This window comes from Microtus pennsylvanicus, chromosome 1 (genome assembly GCF_037038515.1).
Source record: "Microtus pennsylvanicus isolate mMicPen1 chromosome 1, mMicPen1.hap1, whole genome shotgun sequence".
Classification (NCBI taxonomy): domain Eukaryota; kingdom Metazoa; phylum Chordata; class Mammalia; order Rodentia; family Cricetidae; genus Microtus; species Microtus pennsylvanicus.
The window spans coordinates 59,779,047-59,800,926 of record NC_134579.1 but is presented as its reverse complement, the minus strand read 5'-3'; the positions used below and the strand labels follow the sequence as shown (position 1 = coordinate 59,800,926).

The 21,880-nt window shown below is 47.3% G+C and overlaps 1 protein-coding gene across 1 annotated transcript in view; it reads left to right on the top strand.

Moving 5' to 3' along the window:
• Window positions 1-13,078, top strand: part of Hacd2 (3-hydroxyacyl-CoA dehydratase 2) — a 98,269-nt gene extending 85,191 nt beyond the window's left edge. Inside the window, exons 5-7 of the mRNA XM_075965299.1 lie at window positions 1,364-1,485; window positions 3,744-3,922; window positions 10,285-13,078. Coding sequence (XP_075821414.1) covers window positions 1,364-1,485; window positions 3,744-3,922; window positions 10,285-10,367 — 384 coding nt within the window. The 3' untranslated portion in view covers window positions 10,368-13,078. The remainder of the gene's footprint in view (window positions 1-1,363; window positions 1,486-3,743; window positions 3,923-10,284) is intronic.
• The last annotated feature ends 8,802 nt before the right edge of the window (window positions 13,079-21,880 follow it).

Here is a 21,880-nt window from a genome sequence, read left to right as displayed (position 1 = left end):
TTTGCTGCTAGGCTTTGGGATAAGACAGAAAACAGTGCATAGTAGTCTGCTCAGTTTACTGAGTCGGATTTCTAACACATCAACTCACCGACCACGGAGGGCGTGGGAAACAGCGTCTCTGTTGGGTTTGGCTCATGAAAAAATGATCAACTAGAGTGGGATGGGAGGGTGCTTCAGTTCATGTTATAGCCATAAGTTCCCCTGCATGGGGACAGCATCTGTAAGATACGTAGTGACAGTTTAAAAGGTTGTCATTTTTACAGCATAAAAACAGGCAGTGTCATTTTTTTATTTTTTTTAATTTATTTATTTATTAAAGATTTCTGCCTCCTCCCCGCCACTGCCTCCCATTTCCCTCCCCCGATCAAGTCCCCCTCCCCCAATCAAGTCCCCCTCCCTCATCAACCCAAAGAGCAATCAGGGTTCCCTGACCTGTGGGAAGTCCAAGGACCACCCACCTCCATCCAGGTCTAGTAAGGTGAGCATCCAAACTGCCTAGGATCCCCCAAAGCCAGTACATGCAGTAGGATCAAAAACCCATTGCCATTGTTCTTGAGTCTCAAAAAAAAAAAAAAGAAAGAAAGAAAGATCAAAGAATATCATTGTCCACCTAAGGATCTAAAGAACGTCTTCATAATTCCTGTTCTACTTACTGGGTCTATGTTATTCCATATTGACTTGTTTCTAGGCAGGATTTAATAAATGTGGGTAGATAAGAGAAAAAAAAACAGGCAGTGTCAAAGCTCTTTTGGTTCTAGCTGCCTCCTGTGAGCCGCAAGACAGCTTTTCTCCTCACAGAGGGTGTTAGCCTGGGCTCGGGGAAGAAGTCATGAGTGCCCCACCATAAACACCTGCCTGGTGAATGGTCTACACCTCTTCCTCCCTTGAGTTCATCCTGCCCACCTGAGCTTTAACCTCACATTCTCGTTCTTGAAATGTCCTCAGATCCCAGCTGTGACACCAATTGCATTCGGATTCTTGGTGACGGATCCTAAGCGTCCCACCAGCTTGTCCTCCTGGCCTCCCTGCTTTTGACTCCTGCCAGTGTCACTGTACCTTTGCCTCTCAGAGCAGCAGAGAGCCTTGCTGTATTTGTCCCCCCCCCCACCGGGAGATCCAGCTCAGATAGTTCCCGTCCAGCGGCTCCTGTGGGCTGGCCCATAAGCTGAGCCTCCTATGCGTCTCTGCAGGACTGCTGTAATACCTGGGTTTTGGTCAGTGAGCCCTTTTCTGAGCTGTGCTACAGCCACTGAGAACAGAGATGGGTGGTTGTGGCTGGGCAGCTCTGCAGGCACTGCAGACTGTAATGCCTCTTTCCACGTGCTCCTTTGTTTGTTCTTACATCTTTTTCCTTTCCCTGCAGGTGCAGAGTGAAGACAGTGTGCTTCTGTTTGTTATTGCCTGGACAATCACGGAAATTATTCGTTACTCCTTTTACACGTTCAGTCTATTAAACCATTTGCCTTACATCATCAAATGGGCCAGGTAAAGAAGTGCATAAGCGAAGACTAACTTTGAAAGCATCCATCACTGTATTCTCCTCTCACCACCTGAGTATTGCCTCCAACTCCCCCAAACTCGAACTGAATGAGATGGAGGGGTCTCACCAGAATGGTCTTGACTTTCATCTCTAGAAACAGTTCTGCAGTCTCTGTGCTTTACTTAGATTATTTTTATGGAAATCAGTTCTTTTCTGTTAACTTATTCTGTAGAGATTTAATATCTGGTTTTTGTCCTTATTCGACTTAGCTGATGAACTCGTCCCATTGTGGTGATTTCTGGTTCGTATCTACCTCTCTTAGTCTTGTTTTTTCAAGAAACTATGAGTTTTAAGGTCATTTTTACTTAATAGCAAACGTTATGTTGTTTTCTCAGCTTATGAGTTTTATTTTGCTTTTCATTTTAAGAATTCAATTAAGAATTCAGCACAGTGATTCACGCCTTTGTAATTCCTAGAACTTGGGAGGCTGAGACGGGAGAGTTGCCCTAAATTTTGGCCACAGAATGAGATCCTTGTCTCAATCACAATAACAAAATTCCGTTATGGTTTTGGCAAAAGACTGATGGCAGATCTGTCTATCCAGTTATGATTTTGTGCCTGAAGGACTATGGGGTGAGGAGGACACAGCAAAAAGCTCCAGATTCACTTTGGAGTTGAGACTCCTCATTTCCTGGAAGGTAAATAGCTGTTGTTCAGTGATTACATTAGGAACAGCATCCAGTTTCCAACATTTCAGGTATATGAGCCTCTTTTATTATTTTCTGAAATAATTTTATTCAGGAAAAAGGGGAACTAGCAGCTCCCAACCCACCTGCACCGCCACTATGCCGGCTCTCTGTCTATGGGGATGGTTGTTGGCTGGGCCTTGGCTTTACTCTTGAAGAATTCTTTTTTTAATTGTGAACACAGTGTTCTGGCGTGGCACCAGATCTCATTATAGATGGTTGTGAGCTACCGTGTGAGTGCTGGGAATGGAACCCAGGTCCTCTAGAAGAGCAGACAGTGTTCTTAATCTCTTCAGCCCCTCTTGGAGAGTTCGTTGGCTCATTTTCCTCCGTGGTCTATGAACAATTCTTTACCACTACCCTGCCTAATGAGCTAGGTTGGCAACAGAGAATATGGCTTCTTTCTCAGCAGATTCTTGTGCCTGGAAGTTTTGTCCAGGTTAATCTTGAGCCATGAACAGGCACTGGTTTCTTAAATCAAAGCTGGTAATTTCCACAGGATGTTGATGCCATAGAATAATTTGTAGGCCAGTCCTGTGCTAGTAGTACCTGCCCTCTGATTTCTTTTTGTTTAATATGTATGAATGTTTTGCCTGCAGGCATGTATGTGTAGCACATGTATGTCTGATGCCTGCAGAAGTCAGAGGGTTTTGGATTTCTTGGAACTGTAATTATGGATAGCTATGAGCCACCATGTGGGTGCTGGGAATTGAACCCTGGTCCTCTGTAAGAGCAGCAAGTCCTCTTAACCACTGAGCCTCTCTCTAGCTCTTCTGAATTCTTTTAAAGCAGATGAAACTTTTTTGGGTTTTTTGTTTTGTTTTGTTTTGTTTTGTTTTTTGAGACAGGGTTTCTCTGTAGCTTTGGAGCCTATCCTGGAACTTACTTTGTAGACCAGGCTGGCCTCAAACTCATGGCGATCCTCCTGTCTCTGCCTCTTGAGTGCTGGGACTAAAGGCATTCACCACCACTGCCCAGCCAGATAAAACTTTTTAAAGTGAGAATAATTGTACGAGCCTCTCATGCAGCAATAATAGTATAATTGTGTGGGTTTATTTGTAAAATTAAAGGCTATTAGAAATTTAATGTTAAAATTAGTCAAGATTCTGTTTTCACAGTAGCATGTATAGGCATTTGGGAAACAGCAGAAAGTACGTGTGTAATGTGCTGTTTTCTTCAGTCCACATGCAGCTTGGTGTGCCCTAGGAATTCCTGGGTAGCTGTTCTACCTCCTTCCTCTGTGCCTCCATGAGGAAGGTCCTTCGTTATGTCTTAATGCCCCTTTGTTGGTCTCAAGAGGCATGTTCTGAAGAAGACAAGTTCTGAGGCTGGCTAAACACATTGACTTTGCTTTAGAACATTTAGAAAGATGTACCGACAATGGGCCCTTTTCAAATTGCCTGGTAAAGGCTGACTATAAACAGGTGATCAGGAATTGCAGAGACAATAGCTTTCTGAGAAGACAGTGCTTCTAAACATGGCATTGAGCCTCACCGTGAGGTTTTGTTTTGTTGCAGGTACACGCTTTTCATCGTGCTGTACCCAATGGGGGTATCCGGAGAGCTGCTCACAATATACGCAGCTCTGCCCTTTGTCCGGCAGGCTGGCCTGTACTCCATCAGCTTACCTAACAAGTACAACTTCTCCTTTGACTACTATGCATTCCTGATCCTGGTAATGATCTCCTACATTCCACGTAAGTATATTTATGTGCAAAAGTCAGCTCTACAGTAACTACAGTTACATCTTTGCTTGTCTTTGCTTTATATCTAATATAAATCTCATTGATGGGAACACTTTGGTTTTCATTGATCACCAACTATCAGAAGTAATTTTCTCTGGTAGTAATTGAATAAAGATGAGCCCTTCTTAGTGTATGGGTTTGAAACACTGAAGAGGAAGCTAGGTCAACCCTGTATTAGGGAGAGTATTGAGGAGAAAGCAGAAAGCCACTGAAGGCCTTTCCTTGCTTTATTCTCCTATCTCTTAAGAATTGTTTTATTATGGTTTGTGAAACACATTGTAAAAGATGTTTGCTTTGCTCGCTATATCAAAATAGGCAGCTCTGCTTCATTTCCAGAGCTTAGAAGCTGACTAGAAGAAACAAATAACAAAATGAAAACAAATGTTCTATTTTTCTACATTTCTCGTTTTTTTGTTGAGCACAAAACCCTCAGAATAGGACACAGTGTTCCCTTCAGTGTGGTTTCCAGTTATTCTAATAGAACCACTGATGGCTTAAATGTACGGAAAATTCAATGTACCTCTGAGTACACAGGGACGGAGCAGGAAGGGCACATCCGACAGTGCCATCGGATCTTGTTGCTGTCACGAGGAGTGTTTTCCTCAGTTGTAACTCCTCTGGTTGATCTCTGTATTCCAAAAAGGACCTGTTAGACTCAAGGACAACCGCAGCTAACTCATCTTCTCATTTAGCTATACTGTAGCCACTGTAACGCTGAATCTCCCTTAAACCCCACTAAGTTCACACAGGGATAGATTTTATTTCTTTAGCCCCCAGCATTATCTGAGTGAGTCATCCTATGTTTGTGTCCCTCTGGAAAATTGCATTTTACGCATTGTGAGGAGGGGAAAAAAACTCCATCCAGATTTCATCTGCACATTTGTCTTGAAGAAATTCTTGAACACAGCAATCCTGTTTTATGGTTTGGTTTCCCTTCTATTCATTCCCAAACCCTCCCCTTTCGTGCTGGGTCCCTGGCAGCTAACAGCCATTTCTCCTCACATGGAAAGGCCTGGATGTTGAAACAAAGACAAATCTGGAAGAGTGAAATGTGCATTACGCAAATGCACGGTTTCTTCACCTTTCAGCGTTTGCTTCCTGGAGCTTCGTTTTTTCAGCTCCAAAGCAGCAAGGAACAGCAGTGGTTTTACTACTCTCAGAATAGCAACCCCGTGGGCACCTCGGTTGTTTGTTTCTATTCTGACAAGCAGGAGATATGCCCCACACTGTGGGACTAAGAAGGGCAGGGAAGGTGGCATGGACACCTCTGCAAGAAATTCCACACTGATGGTGATCCGGGGTCCAGCTCAGGGTTCCTGCCAGAGTCCCACTGCTGGTAAGGCCTCCATCTAGGAGCAGTTCTCAAGGCAGCCTCCCTCTGCTCTCCCTGGTAGCCAGCCTTGCCAAGCCTTCCTGATGGCCTATTGCTGGACTGACTAGCAGGTCAGGCATGAGCAGCCCTCCGTGATACTGGGCCTGGTGGAAACTCCAGCCAGCACTGTGGGGTCTCCCATCTTGACCTTCAGGGAGAGGGGAGCAAGCACAGACGTAAGGGCAGAACTCGCTCTCATTCTCGTTCATTTTTGAGGAGTGGGATTGTTGGGCCTTAGCACATAGCCTCTACAACTAGCCTGTGTCTGCAGCCCTAAACTAGATTCACTGTCTTTTCACTTACATGTTTACTTTTTATTTATAAGGAGCACACGTGTGAAGTCAGAGGGCAAAAGTGAAGAGCTATTTCTCTTTCCATGTGACCGGGATCACAGTCATGTGTCAGTTCTCTTTCCATGTGACCGGGATCACAGTCATGTGTCAGTTCTCTTTCCATGTGACCGGGATCACAGTCATGTGTCAGTTCTCTTTCCATGTGACCCAGGATCACAGTCATGTGTCAGTTCTCTTTCCATGTGACCGGGATCACAGTCATGTGTCAGTTCTCTTTCCATGTGACCGGGATCACAGTCATGTGTCAGTTCTCTTTCCATGTGACCGGGATCACAGTCATGTGTCAGTTCCCTTTCCATGTGACCGGGATCACAGTCTTGTGTCAGTTCCCTTTCCATGTGACCGGGATCACAGTCATGTGTCAGTTCTCTTTCCATGTGACATGGATCACAGTCATGTGTCAGTTCTCTTTCCATGTGACATGGATCACAGTCATGTGTCAGTTCCCTTTCCATGTGACATGGATCACAGTCATGTGTCAGTTCCCTTTCCATGTGACCGGGATCACAGTCATGTGTCAGTTCTCTTTCCATGTGACCGGGATCACAGTCATGTGTCAGTTCTCCTTCCATGTGACCGGGATCACAGTCATGTGTCAGTTCTCTTTCCATGTGACCGGGATCACAGTCATGTGTCAGTTCTCTTTCCATGTGACATGGATCACAGTCATGTGTCAGTTCTCTTTCCATGTGACATGGATCACAGTCATGTGTCAGTTCCCTTTCCATGTGACATGGATCACAGTCATGTGTCAGTTCTCTTTCCATGTGACCGGGATCACAGTCATGTGTCAGTTCTCTTTCCATGTGACCGGGATCACAGTCATGTGTCAGTTCCCTTTCCATGTGACATGGATCACAGTCATGTGTCAGTTCCCTTTCCATGTGACCGGGATCACAGCCATGTGTCAGTTCTCTTTCCATGTGACATGGATCACAGTCATGTGTCAGTTCTCTTTCCATGTGACATGGATCACAGTCATGTGTCAGTTCTCTTTCCATGTGACATGGATCACAGTCATGTGTCAGTTCTCTTTCCATGTGACCGGGATCACAGTCATGTGTCAGTTCCCTTTCCATGTGACATGGATCACAGTCATGTGTCAGTTCCCTTTCCATGTGACCGGGATCACAGTCATGTGTCAGTTCTCTTTCCATGTGACATGGATCACAGTCATGTGTCAGTTCTCTTTCCATGTGACCGGGATCACAGTCATGTGTCAGTTCTCTTTCCATGTGACATGGATCACAGTCATGTGTCAGTTCTCTTTCCATGTGACATGGATCACAGTCATGTGTCAGTTCTCTTTCCATGTGACATGGATCACAGTCATGTGTCAGTTCTCTTTCCATGTGACCGGGATCACAGTCATGTGTCAGTTCTCTTTCCATGTGACATGGATCACAGTCATGTGTCAGTTCTCTTTCCATGTGACATGGATCACAGTCATGTGTCAGTTCTCTTTCCATGTGACATGGATCACAGTCATGTGTCAGTTCTCTTTCCATGTGACCGGGATCACAGTCATGTGTCAGTTCTCTTTCCATGTGACATGGATCACAGTCATGTGTCAGTTCTCTTTCCATGTGACCAGGATCACAGTCATGTGTCAGTTCTCTTTCCATGTGACCCAGGATCACAGTCATGTGTCAGTTCTCTTTCCATGTGACCGGGATCACAGTCATGTGTCAGGCTTGCTCAGCAAGCCTCTTTATCCACCAAGTCATCAAGATTGATTTTTAGTTATAGGCAGGCCATGTCCCTTAAGAGGCCAGAGGCATCAGATCCATTAAAGCTAGAATTAGCTGTCTCACGTGGGTGCTGGGAACCAAACTCTGGTACTCTACAAGAGAAACATATACTTTTTACAGCTGACTGGTCTCTCCAGGCATGGAACTCAGCTTTCCTAACCTTAGGTCTCTCCTCCTCCTTCCTTTCTGTTCTCCAGTTCAGAACCAACAGAAGATAGTAGATTTCTCAGTTGCCTATTCAGGTTAGTATCTTCTTCAAGGCTTTCTTTCATCAGTATGGCTAGATGTAGTTAAAGTAGCCATGTGTCCTGAATACTGAGGATTGACTTGCTACAGGGGCACCCTAGCCTCCAATCCACATCCTCTGCCCGTCCTCATTTCATGAGGGACAGTTGGACACAGGGGCAGTTTACTCTGTTTTCTGCTGTCTTGTTCTTCTTTTTCTGCATTGTCATTAGGAGTAAACTCAGGATCTACTGCTTAGAATGGGTAGGGTAGTGTTCATCCTGATCACAGTGGTCATTCTGATAGAGACAGTATCAATGCTTTGACGGCCAAGAAGTCACCCCTGGAACAGAAAACCGCCCTAGAGCATCCAGTGTCCAGCTTCCCACATACATTCCTCTTTCTACCTAGAGCACTAAAGGCCACTGCCAAATGTAAGAGAACGGAAAGGGTCACATCTGGGCCAGCAAAATGTCTATGGGTAAAGTGCCAAGTCTGGCAACCTGAGTGCCATCTCTGGAACCCACATGGTAGAGTGAGAGCGACGACACCTACAAGATGTCCTGTGACCTCCACACATGTACCACGGCACGTGCACAGACACAATGCACGCATACTAAATAAATGTTTATTAAAAATTCTAAATTTAGAAAAAGCCTCATTTCTGTAGTGTGACCCTGCTGATAGCCTCAAGCTCTTTCCCGTGAGACTGAAGGAATGCATGACCATCTTCTGCTTCTACTACCAGTGAGGGATCTAATGAATAGCCTCTAGTACTAACCTCTGAAGATGCCATGGGACATTGCTGTAAAAGCCCAAATGGAGACAGTTCTGGAGCTCCCGTGCCACTACAGGACTGGTACGTGAGCCGGGAACTAAGCTGGAGACGTAAAAACATACAGAGACAGACACAGAGACAGAGAGACGCAGACACGGCTCATCCTTGATACAAGAATGCCAAGTGCCAGTCTTTATTGTGCTCAGGGACAGCTTATATAGAGATCCTTAGCCATGCCTAGTTCTTGGGATCGAGCAGCTGCAGACACAGGTGTTTTGCTCAGTTCACTCAAGCAGCCAAAGGGTCTGAGAAAGTCAAGAGGCCAGGGATCTATAGTTCCCAACACATTGCCACCCCCTGTGAGTGATGCAGTAGTCACAAATGCAGCCAGTCCCGGGCCTGCTCAGCTCAGAGAGCCCCTTTCCTAGGGAAAGCTGGCGATGTGGCTGGCCCGCGTTTTTAAATGATTACAATTAGCACTCCCTATGGCTTAGTTATATCCTTATTTCCAGTTTTTAGATTATAGAGCTTGTCAAATTTTCTGGCTTTTATACCAAAATAGTTGTGTCACTTGAATTCTTTGCATAAGCTGAGCCTCTTCCATGAGTAACTTCCTCCCTGGAAGTAGCAAATGGGGTGGCAACTGGGCTTGGAGCCTGTTGGCCACATCTCTGGATACCTCCTGATACCTTGAATCTCTTTAAGAGGGGCATTTAAATTTTGGTCAGCTTAAAGCCAAGCATAGTGGTGCACACCTTTAATCTCAGCGCTTGGGAGACAGAGACAGGCAGATACTCTGGTTTACCTAGCAAGTTTCAGGACAGCCGCGACTACAGAGAGACTCTGTCAGGAAAAAAAAAACAGTTATCAGCTTAAGGAATTAACTTTCCCAGGAGAGCTGGCAATAGTAGAAGCCCCCTTCCCTCAAATACAGGCTATTCTCTGGAACACAGAGATGGGGCCACTGAAAGGGAAGGGAAGGGTCCTTACACAGTGTTTCTGTGGTGATTGGGTGTCCCCGTTAGCAGTAGCCATGTGAAGACCAGGTTGTCAATCAGCACTTCTCCACTGGGCATTTGGTTTGTGGTGAACAGGTGTTAGGCATATTTTGGCATCCCTGTTTCATATTCTAAATGCTCATTACTCCAACTCCCTTGCCAAACATTCTCTAGGGAGGCAGTCTCTCCTCTAAAATCAATACCAAGGACAGAAGGCTTTCCAGTACCCAAAATACTGGCTTCCCTTCTATACCCCTAGTGCTACTTTGTTATGTCTGTGGCCCTCTTCTCCCTCCTCATTCTGCCTGTCATAGATGAGCCTTTCTCAGTATGTGCCCTGAGGTGATCACTATGGCCCCACCCTCAAGCAGTCCAGAGCCCAGGACCTGATCAGGTTCCCTGTGAGCACCCAGGCATGTTGTTTACCCTCTCTGAAGCTGTGATTTCCTCTCCTGAAATTGGGAAGACTCCATCACATGTCTTTCTCTGGGGTTCTGAAGTTACCTAGAATAAATGTGGTTAGTGGGGCGTAAGCAAGTTTTGGGCCCATTGCTCAGTGACAGAAACTTGCCTCGTGTGACACTGTTTCCAGTCTCCGGCACGGATGATAACTATTTGGTGACCTCTGGCATCTTGACTCCTGTGGTAGTGGCAATAGTGTCTGCCATTCCACTGCACACTGCTTTCCCTTCAGCTGGAGCAGGAGAGTCCCGTGTTGTTCCTCCCTCTCTACGCCTGTGTTATTAGTGCTATTGGTCACCATCTGGAGCCGTGCTTCGAGTGAGTGAGTGGAGCTTCCAAAGGTGCCTAAGCCACTGTTCTCTTCTTGTCTTCCAGTTTTCCCCCAGCTGTACTTCCACATGCTCCACCAGAGAAGAAAGGTCCTCTCTCGCACTGAAGAACACAAGAAGTTTGACTAGCTCACCACACCACTACCCGAAACCAAACTTTTCAAAGATCAAAAAATGCTGCAGACTTTTTGAGTTCCCAGTACATTTCATAGAAAATAAGTAAGAACTATTTTTAAAATATTAAAAACAAAATAAGAACCAAAATCCAGTGTCACGTGGGCCTGGGATTTTATAAAAAATAAAAATAAAGATAAAAATGCAGAAAGCTGTTAGTTCAAGCATCCTAGCTGGTCCTTTCAGCATTCTATAACCAGGAGTTCCCAGTGTCTGTGATGGTCCTAGAGAGGTTGGTGTTTATCTTCTCTGTGTCCTTCATATACCTGACAGATAGAGACCTGTAACACTGAGTTCTCGAGAGCTGCAGTCTGCAGTGTGTTTAGCATCCCCTTCTCAAAGTGCTTGACGGCATGCTGGAAACTCTCTGTGATTAAGAAGCGGCAGTTTATCCTTTGGAATGCTCTGAAGTTCTGGCTAGGACCTAGCCCTCATTATCTAGTGAATGAGTTATAAGATGTATATGCCTGTGAAGCTTCGGGTAGTGCCTGTAACCAGAAAGCCACTAAAGCCTAAGTCTTTCATTTGTTCACAATTGACTCATTACTGCCTGCCACTAAGAACCGTGCTTGGAGTTAGTAAGTCTGTATACTGTAAAGACCCTTACCTGGACTTAGCTTCTGCAGGATCTAACAAACCAAGGTGTGAGAGGGGAGGCTCAGTACCTAGTAAATGCCCAGTACCTCCATTGTACCCAGCTCAGAGCACAGATGTGTACTGGCCCAAAGCTATTCTCATTGCCAGACTCGAAGCCCGCATTACACAGGAGGAGGAAATCTGTAGTTACCACCATAGTTCAGAAAAGCATCAGAAATAAATATAAATCTATACTTACTTTTTATTTTAGCTTTTGACTCTTCCGTTTGAATACTTTTCCTGATTGTGGCCCTGTGTTAATTCCCACTGCCTTGTAAGTTCAGTGACACACATGTCAGAGCAGCCCCCAGCTGGCTTTCGACTGTGGGCATTGTCTAAGGAGTCTTCCCAGCACTGAATTGCCTAACTGTCTATGGAAGTCCCTTTAGGAAAGGTTTGGAGGAGACAGGCAAAACCTGAGTTACTGCCCTGCCCGCCGCTCCTCACAGTGCACTCAACAAACTGTCCTTTTAAAAATAGAAAGCAAAGTTCTAATGAAGATGCCAGGCCGAGTTTAGATGTGCACCTGATTTCAGACAGCAGTAGGATTAATAGAATCTCGTCCCTTGTTTTCTTTTCTGTTTAAGACTTTAAAAATCTTGCCATTGTCATTTAGAATATAATTGTTCCAATCAGAAGAATATAATGAAAACTACATTTTCAAATGTGTATTTTCATAGGAGCTTGAAAACCCAATGCAGGCAGGTGTGTAATAAGTTATTGTCAAAGGGAACATTAGAATTCTGCCTCCAGTCAGCTCTCTTAACCTGGCTGTGTTTAAATCACAATCTATTCTGGTATTTGATAGACAAATATGTGGGAAAGATTTTCTTCAACTTTTTATTCCTCCAAACTGTACTTCTGTAAAACAGAATCAACTTGGGTTATCAGTCTTGTATCTGACTAAGATTTTCACAGTTGTGTCGGAATGGCTGCAGGAGGTGATGTGAGAAGCAAACCGTCCAGCCCAAGGACAGGGTCTTCCTGGGGCGTTCTGCGTCAGCTGAACTACATCAAATTGAATGTGGGTGATGAGAACACAATCACCGGTTTCCTTCAGAAAGGGTCTCAATCCAGTGTCTTCTGGACTTGAGCACTGAAGGCACAGCAGGTGTGTGCAGCTGTCTGTCAGTCACCTCTCTTGGCAGCTGGCTTTTAGTGTTTTGGTTTTTTTTTTTTTCCTTTCCTTTTTCATCCCTAACGTGAATTAATTTCTTCTTTGGAATTAAGGTAATTTTGTTCTTTTATAAATTGAGAACATCCAGTCCCTCCAAGTGTCACGTCTAATAGTGAGGTGTGACTGAGGAAGGTGCTTCTCAGGGTACTTCAAAGGGTACTTTCAGACTTAAGAGTCTGAGGCATCATCTTCCCCACACCCGTGATGGTCTCAGATCTTCCCAAGGGGCCCTCTTGAAGGGAAGGATTCTCTGAGGTGCACAGCAGTGCTCTGTAGACTCGTGTTGTTAATCTGCATCGTGCTGAGGTGGGGACCACTCACTGCACGTCCTGCTCTGTAATCAGAGGCCCCGTGGAGTTAGTCACAGAATAGGCGCTGTTCCTCTAAAAGCCAGCTGAGCAAGAGGATGATGCAGCTGACACCAGCCCAAGAGGCAGACGAGGGATCGCCCGTGCTGCTGCTTTTCATTTCTAATAAAAGCTGGTGTCACTGTGGTCCGCCTGAAAATCACATTCAGTTCTGAGTTTCAGATCAACCATTATGAAACATCAAAGTCAATACATACTGCTCCTTTGAAATTTGGGTGAAAAAAATTATACAACCATATATATAATCATTTTTGTATTTTTTCTATGTTGTGGAAACCAAAATTGTAATTTTATAAGTCTTTGATTCACTAAAATTATATAATTTAAATGTATTTTTTGTATATTTAGAAATAAGGAGCTCAAAGACTATGCTTAACTTTCTATGCATGCATTTGAAAGCTGTTTTTATCTGATATTAATGTAGTAGGTTATACTCATCAAACACTGATCTATGTTGCATTCAAAATAAACTGGTGTGTGCTCTGCCTGGGTCTGATCTGGGCCATGTTGCAAGAATGTGGAAACTCCCCTTCCATTACAGACTCCAGCTTGTTCTTTGATGATTTTCAAATCTGTTTCTGATATTACCACTTCTGTACTTACAGAAAAAATAGACTTTATTAAGATGTTTCTTTCTGCCAGTTAGTGTTCGGGTTCACCAAGGCAGGCTGCCAACAGGCTGCACAAGGCTGCGAGTCCCCCGCCCCCCAGCTGAGGAACCAGAAGTCTACAACATTAATCAGTAAGAAGTGAAGATGGAAGATCCTTTGCCCTAGAATGGGGTTTTTGTTTATTTGTTTGGGGGGTTTTCTAATACTAAGCTGAGTCCCCAGGCAGCAGATAACTGTTTCCCAGCAGTGTTCGTCTTCCATGAAACTAGATGTGGTGAAGTTCAAGGACCTCACCCTGAAAGTGGTTCCAGTTCCAGAAAGTTCCTGGGAGTTTTTCACGTGGTCAAGCTCACCTAAGAAGTGTTGGAGGGACCTTGGTTAGGATGCCCTCCCGCTCTGGATCCAGTTTCTTTCCCTAGAACGGTCTCCGTGCACAGGCTTGTCCAGTCTCCTAGGTGCCCCGACCTAAATCTGCAGTGTTACTCAAAGTTAACCACTGTCTGGTATCCCAGGGGAGAACATCTGCTCTCTGCACCGCAGCCTGAGCGCCCCTCTCCCATGCAGGATCCTTTGTTTCTCGTTTACGCGAAAAGGAATCAGGTGGGAAAGTCAGTCATCCTGTACCATCTCAGGGTGGTGGTGAGAACTGGCACTTTCTGGTTGCCGTTGTCTACTTTGTGGCAACTATGTTTGCTCTGTTGATGTTAGCCTTAGCCTGAAGACTTGCCTGGTGCGATTAGGAAGCCTCCTATTACACAGCCTTCTGTGCTGCTGGGTTCTGCCCCTTAACGAGTGAGAACTAGCATTGCGATTCATCATATCGTTATTTTTTAATCCCAGCCTTACAAATAGCCTGGCTCATTGTCAAACCATTTGGTGGTGAAGAAACTGTTTAAGTAACTATACCCAAAAATAGCCATACCTATTAACATTCCCCTCCTTGTATCTAAGCCAGATCAGGGGAGAGCCATGAAGTTCTTTTGTGTTTTTAACCAATACTTCCTTTGAAAAATGTGAGAGACTCCTTGTTTTTGTGTTTGTTTGTTTGTTTTCATTTAGACTGGCACTCATGGTGTTACATGGGCAAATCTCCATACCAAAAATAAAAAGGCAAATTTGTCCCATGACCCCCATTGGTTAATCTTTCTAAAACAGTGAGACGCTTTGTATTGAAACATCCAATGTCTCTTTTGTAAAACACTTTGTTTTCTGGGAGCTTCCTAATTCTAGAGCATAAACTCCTGTCCGCCGCATCACTTTCACGTCTGTATGGCAGTGGGCTGATGGAATCCAGACATGCTGCAGTTACAGCCTTGGTTGAAGTCTGGAACGCCATTTCCGCCAGCGAGTTGTAGTGGCCAGCCGTTCCCGCTGGGGGGCAGCACCTCGCAGGCTATCTGGGCTTTGGGAGCACTGGCAGCATCGCAGAAACAGCTTCGGCCCAAGGATAAGAAGGGCAGCAAGGCACACAGATGAAAACTAGTCACGCATCTATTGTCCATATAAAGCAAAGGCAGGTTGAGAGCACATTCTGGAAGCATACAAAGAAAAAGCAGCTTGGGTGCCTGCCTTGAGGGTCGGGTTTTTCCCATAGTGCCCTCCTGTTTTGCACAGCCCAGAGCTTTGAGAGCCAGGGCAGCAAGCAGGTGTTAGCTCCGCTCTGTAGCCGAGCCTGCGTGTGATTATCTGAAATGCCCCAGGAGGTCCTTTCCCACTCTTGCTTTGTCTCTGGATATTTTTGGAGGGCAGTCTGGGCCATGAGAAAATGTCAGACCACCTTATAAGGCAGTGTCTGGACCCGAGAATGCTGTCTGCAGTTTGCTGGGTACACTGTGGACTTGAGTTAACTTGACTCGTGGACTGTGGGCTTTCTCACAGATTCTAAATACTCTGCCCATGCCATGAATTATTCTCTTTAAAAGGCTGAACCTCTTCCTCCAGAGAGCTGCTTAAACAGCCGCCACATTGACGTGACCAAGCAGATAACCCAGGGCTAATCCAACCAGATGTGTCAGCCATCCACCACAGTTGTGGGTGGATGTGTTGGGGTGGGGGTGGCCGTGGTTTCAAACACTGGAAGTTTTCTCCTGGCAGCTTTTACTCTATGAGTAGACTTGGAATCTCCAAGCGGAGGTGCTGTGTTAATTTCCAAACCTGTTTTTCCCAAGGCTCTCTGAACACATCTTGAAAATTATGACTGTTGGTGGTAGCCTTCCAAAGGATAGCCACCTGTTCTTGGGGATGGTGGAAGTGGGGTTCAACCTGGGATCTGGGGAGCCTGCTACTTCCGTTTCTAGGTGGGTCGGATTTTTAGATATACCACTCTCATCAAATAAGTACATGGATGCTTAGCTGGACGATGCAGGTATGCCCAGCCCAGATGGAGTGTGACGGTTGCTGGTGTTCCGTGGGTGTAAAAGGTGTCGCTAGTGTGCGTGACTCTGTCCATGATGCTCCAAGCCAAGTTCAGTCAAACCCCTAGGGCTCCCTGCCTGCCCAGTAGGAGTCTAAACTCCATCCCCCCTTAAATCCCTGCTTTCACCAAGAAAGCGGTGACCTAGGCTAGGCATGTTGCTCACACCTGTAATCTTAGCATTTAGGAGGCTGAAGCAGTGGATTCCTGAACTATAGAAAGAGATGCTGCCTAAAAAAAATAAATAAAAACAGGCAGGTGGTGGAGGGGAAGGGGCCATCAGTAGCAATCTTTCCAGTTTTTGCTACCAAAATCCTAAACCTGTTTGGGAAACACACTTTGCCTCCTCCTAACCTTTACCCACGACCCATCCCTCCGCTGTACTCTAGATATTCAGTCCGAGTCTCTTGGTACTGCCTCTGGGCTCTTTCCACACTGCTTCTCTGTCCCTCTCCTGCCATGCCGTGCCACTGACATGGTTCAGTCAAGATTGCTGGTGGTCTCCGTGTTATAGGTTCAGGGCACTCTGTTTAGTCCTTGTCTTAGGGCTGGGCACTCAGTAGTCTCAGACTCTAGAGACCATGATAGGGTTTTGGAATAAACCAGGAGGCTCGGCAATGCCCAGTGCTAGCCCAGGACTCTTGTTTCTCCTCCATGGAGAGTAAACAAAAAAAGTGTCATGGCTAATCTTTCCAGGGTGGAATTCCTCTAGGCTGGGAAAGAGCCTCAAAACATTCCTCCCTAAACCAATGTGAAGTGGTCACTTAGACTAAGGAAATGACGAGACCTTCTAAACTCGCTTCAAATGTCATCCCATTCTTCATCCCAGCACTAGCACCGGGAGGGAAAGACCGATGGAGCGCCTGTGCCACTACACCTGGCACCAAACTGGCTTTGGCTGGCCGAGGACTAGGCCGAGAAGGCAGGGCAGTTCCCAAGGAGAGCTAGGGAGAACACCCCTACTCCTCTCGCTATTTAAGCCTGGGAGAGACCAGAGATCCCAGCCCAGTGCACTGACCTCTTAAGGCCCATCAACAGCATCCATAACCTTGAGACTTGACATTAAGATCAGCATCCCTCTTCCTTGGGGAGAAGCAAAGATGCCGTGGGAGGATAAGGGAAGTCTTCCTGGGAGCCAGCACCCTCCCTCACATCAGCAGCTCTGTTTTCTCTTGTCCATTAGCCCACACTTTTGATTTTCTAGGCCAAGCTTTATTGCCTCCTTCCCAACTTGGTTTCTCATGTACTTGGTATGCCCCCAAGAACTCCGGGCACTCGTTAGAATCAGCCCTGGGCTACCCCTAAGCCCACCCAACTGGCAACACTGAAGCCTGAGGGTCTTTTTTTTTTTTTTGCTAGCACTTATGAGTGCAGGGGCATATGGAGAAATTTTACTGCGTATTACCCAGCATGCTTGTGTAAGTCAGAGGACAACTGGGGTAATCCATGTGGATTCTGGGGGATGGAATTCAGGTCATCCTGACTGGCAGCAAATGTGCCCGCTAAGCCATCTCCTTGACCCTCTTGAGGAGAGTTTTTGAAAAACAATGTGGGACTCCTGGACTTGGTGGTTCCTGTAGTGACATTTCATTTGTATTTTAATAAATAAAGCTTGCCTGAAGATCAGAGACTAAAACAGCCACATTGATCAGCCTTACAGACCAGGCAGTGGTGACACACACCTTTAATCTCAGTAGCCACACTAGTTTGCCATGGAAACTGGGCAGTAATGGTGCACGCCTTTAATCCCAGCCCTAAAGAGGAATATAAAAAATGGGAGGAGACAGGTTTCAGGCTCAGTGTCATTCTGAGGATTTCTGAAGGCAGGAACGCCATCTTTGGACTGAGGTAAAGGTAAGAGCCGGTGACTGGCTGCTTTGCTTTTCTGGTCTTCAGTTTAACCCTAATATCTGTCTCTGGATTTTTATTAATCGTGCTACAAATTCCATCTCTGTTTTCCTTCTCCATTCTAACCCAAGGCCTTTGTCCTGCGGGGCTAGAGCAGATCTGACTTGTGAGTGTATTCTGTTGGACCCTCATTGTCTCTTTAATCAAATAAGTTGCCAACAATTTGCAAGTATAAGATGCCATGTAGTCTTCTAAAATAATAAAAAGCTGAGGCATAGGAAGTTGCCATCGGGCCTTGGTGACAACCAGGGAGGGTGTCACCTGTTGGATCTGGTGCTAGGAAAGGGAACTAGCTCAGGCTTCAGTGCTGGCTGTCCAGTCCTGCAGCTCACCCTGGCACTGCCCATCCGGGTCCTGGAGGCTCCTGGAGCAGATCCACCAGGAATCCATAGCCACCCAGTTCACCTTTCCACACTGGAACTCCCGTCTCCCGCCCCGCCACAAATCTTCGTCCTCTGCAGTCCTCTTCCTCTGCTCTTTCCTGCCTCTGACGGCCTCAGTCAACCAGCCACTCAAGGCAGGCCCTGGAGCCATCTTCTCTCTCCTGGGTTCTCGCCTGTCCTCACTTCACTCAGTTGCTCAAGCCTGTTGGTTTTAGGTCCTGAGCATCCACTATCCACCTGCTTCCCTCCTCTGCTCCCCCACCCCCCACACTGCCTAAGCACCCACTTTTTAAAAAACTATAAAAACAAAATACAAAACAAAAAACTGGGCACAGCGGTGCTCCCCTCTAATCCCAGGACCAAGGGGACAGAGACAAGGCTCCCTGGGGCTCATGGCCAGTGAAGTGAGTCTAGCTGAGTTGGACAGCTCCAGTATCAAGGAAAGCCCCTATGGGGGGGGGGGAGTTGAGGGAAACACCTGATGTTGACCCAGGTGCGCATCACACACACACACACACACACATACATACATACATACATACATACATACATACATACATACAAAGTAGAATATTTAAATATGCTTATGAAAGCTGGTTGCTGAGGCTTGCGCTGGCTCCCCCTTTGCCCTCCGGACATCTTTGATGACTCCTGGAAAAGCACAGTTAGTGCCTGGGAAGGTGGAGGGCCTAAGAGGGTGCCACCTCCTAGATCCTGGGCTACGGCACCCTGCACAGCTGCCTTCAAGCTGAGGTAGAGCTTTTCCCAGACTTGGCTTGTTCCTCAGGCACTTGCTATTGGCAAAGCTGCTAGCCACTGGGAGTTGCCCACAGGATTCCTGGAGGCCTGGGGTAGATTCCGGCAGCACCCAGCATCAGCGCTTGTCCCCACAAGGGGATCTCAGAGCAGTATGGAAGCCACCTTTCTTTGGCACATTTCTGTGTGAGAGCTGTTAGTCAGGCTCCAGGCGCCTCTCTGCCTCCCAGCAAAGTATGGATGGGCATGACCTGCCAGTAACTAGCACAATTCACCTCATAGACAAAGGAAACTAGAGTCCCACCCACTCCATGGAAGGCTGTCACTGCCCCCAAACCCCAGCCCACCTCTAACCTAAGGGAACTATGACATTAGAGCTGGAAGGTGCCTCAGCCTGCTCCGTCACCTCCGGCTTCTGCTTACATAAAGATGGAAATGGGGCCAAGGAGGGAAAAGGTGTGGCCCAATAGTGACAGAACTGCTGCTTTTACCCTGCTCCTCAGCCTGCGCGATGCTGTGCAGGGAACATCTGGGTGCCCCCCACAGCCTGCACGATGGTGTGCAGGGAACATCTGGGTGCCCCCCACAACCTGCGCGATGGTGTGCAGGGAACATCTGGGTGCCCCCCACAGCCTGCGCGATGGTGTGCAGGGAACATCTGGGTGCCCCCCACAGCCTGCGCGATGCTGTGCAGGGAACATCCGGGTGCCCCCCACAACCTGCGGGAAGGTGTGCAAGCCACATGTGGGTGCCCCCCACAGCCTTGGGATGGTGTGCAGGCCACATCTGGGTATGCCAAGGGGGCATATCTGGCTCCTTGGTGACCCAGGCTCCTGACCAAGGCAGCAGAGCCACAGCTGGGGGGGGGGGCACTCCAAGTACATTCCTTCCTGGGGCTTGCAGAATAAACCCCCTTTGGGACCAAACAACACTTTCACAAGAATCACCCAAGACCATCAGAAAACACAGGCTCTCTCTCTCTCTCTCTCTCTCTCTCTCTCTCTCTCTCTCTCTCTCTCTCTGTATATGTATGTATGTATGTATGTGTATATATATATTCCGTGGTGGTCTCCGGAGGCCCAGTCAGCACTTAGGAAAAGAAGTCTCCAGGCTCCGTCCTGAGTCAGCCTCAGCACCCCTCCCCCCACTGGAGACAAGGAACATGGGGTGCTCGGCCCCTTGTCACAAATCTCCATTCCAAGCCAGGCAGCTGTTTGACTTGGCTGATATATTTAGAAAAGTCAGGCTCTGGTCGCTCCCTGCTCTCTCCCAAAGTGTGAACTGCACCCATCACGTGGAAATGTGATTCACTTCTGAGCCGCTTCCCACCACCTCCAAGCATCCCTCCTCTCCCACCCCGCCTCACTCATCCCCATCTCCTCCCTCTGCTCCTCTCAGCTCCATGTGGGGAGCAGATGCCTCTGGCTGGTAGAAAGCAGCCCTGGCCAGTGGCAAAATGTCCCTTTTGTGTTTGGAGACGGCAAGGCATTGTTCTCCAAAGGCTGTTTCCACTCTGAATCCATCCTGACCCTCATTTTTACACACACACACACACACACACACACACACACACACACACACACACACGGTGCCTTCCTGTGGTCTTTAGGAGCTCCATGCCTAGCTAGAGACCCTCATATAAACAAATATGCCAAAGCTTAGCTGTGCCTACTGCCGACTGGCAGCTTTTTCTTTTTCCTCTAAAATATTTTTTTCATTTTAAAATTATGAGAGATCACATTTTTAAAAAAATTAATTTCCTGCTTCTCTTGAAGAAACATGTGGCGTTCCTATCACTTTAGGTCCTGCTCCTTCGCTCCACAGTGGCTCCCTGGGGAACAGACAGACACCTGTCGTTTGGAGAGAAGGGTCCCTGAACCACCTCATCAGACTTTGATGCTCACATGTGTCTTCTGGCTGGCAATGGAGGTTTTGGGGACAGACAGCCCACACAGCCTGGGCCTTTTATGGCAGCAGGTGACGAGAGGCATAGGGACATGAAGGAAGGCCTGCTCGCATGTCTTTTATTTCTCGTTCTCTATGTCCCTTGGTCTTCTGAGGTTCTCCCCCTTCCTGCTCCTCTCACCCCACTCCTGTGCCCTATATTATTGCCTGTGCTGTTCTATTTTAGCACGGCACCAACCTCCCCAACCTGCCTGGTTCCATGGGGGCAGAGCCGTGTGATGCCTTGAGTCAGGCCGGGGTTCGCTTTCCTCTCCACTTTTCGCTCTCACCACTCTCTGCAGCCTTTTACACATAAAATAGGGGCAGAAAATGCAGGGTATCTGTGAGGGGTGGCTTGAAGAGTCCTAGCTCATTGGTAGCCACGGATGCTTATGCTTGCCTCAGTGATGGGCTAAAGAAGACCCAAAAGAAGTCAGTCCTGTCTGTCCTTACCCTGGTTCCAGGAAACAGCTCCTGTCCACAGGATGCCCTCCCCTCAGGAGTCCAGAAGTGACCGTGTGACTTAGTCATCATTCTGTAGCTGTGAAGAGACACCATGACTAAGGCAACTCTTATGAGAGAAAGCATTTAGTTGAGGGCTGGCTTACAGTTTCAGAGATTTAGTCCACTTTCACGGTGAGGAGCCATGGTGGCAGAGAGCATGGCAGAGGGCAGAGGGAGCCTGGTGGCCGGGAGCATGGTGGTGGGTAGAGGGAGCCTGGTGGTAGAGAGCATGGCAGCAGGGCGCCAGAGCCTGGTGGCAGAGAGCATGGTGGTGGGTAGAGGGAGCCTGGTGGCCGGGAGCATGGTGGCGGGTAGAGGGAGCCTGGTGGCCGGGAGCATGGTGGCGGGTAGAGGGAGCCTGGTGGCAGAGAGCATGGTGGCGGGTAGAGGGAGCCTGGTGGTAGAGAGCATGGCAGCAGGGCGCCAGAGCCTGGTGGCTGGGAGTATGGCAGCAGGTAAGTGTGGTGCTGAAGTAACTAGAAGTTTACACCCTGGTCGGTAAGCTGAGAGTTCTACATCTTGATCTGCAGGCAGCAGGAAGAGACATTGGCCTGGATGGGCTTTTGAAACACTTCTAACACACCATCAAAGCCAAGCCTCCTAATCCTTTTCAAATAGTGTCATTCCCTGATGACTAAGCACTAAGTGCAAGGGAAAAAGTAAAAATGCTGCAGGATCCCCAGCGGCAGCAGGCAGCAGAAATGCTGCAGGTCCCCAAATGGTGGTAGTGTGCCATGTGGTGGCAGACAGCGGGCCCTGAGAGCAGCC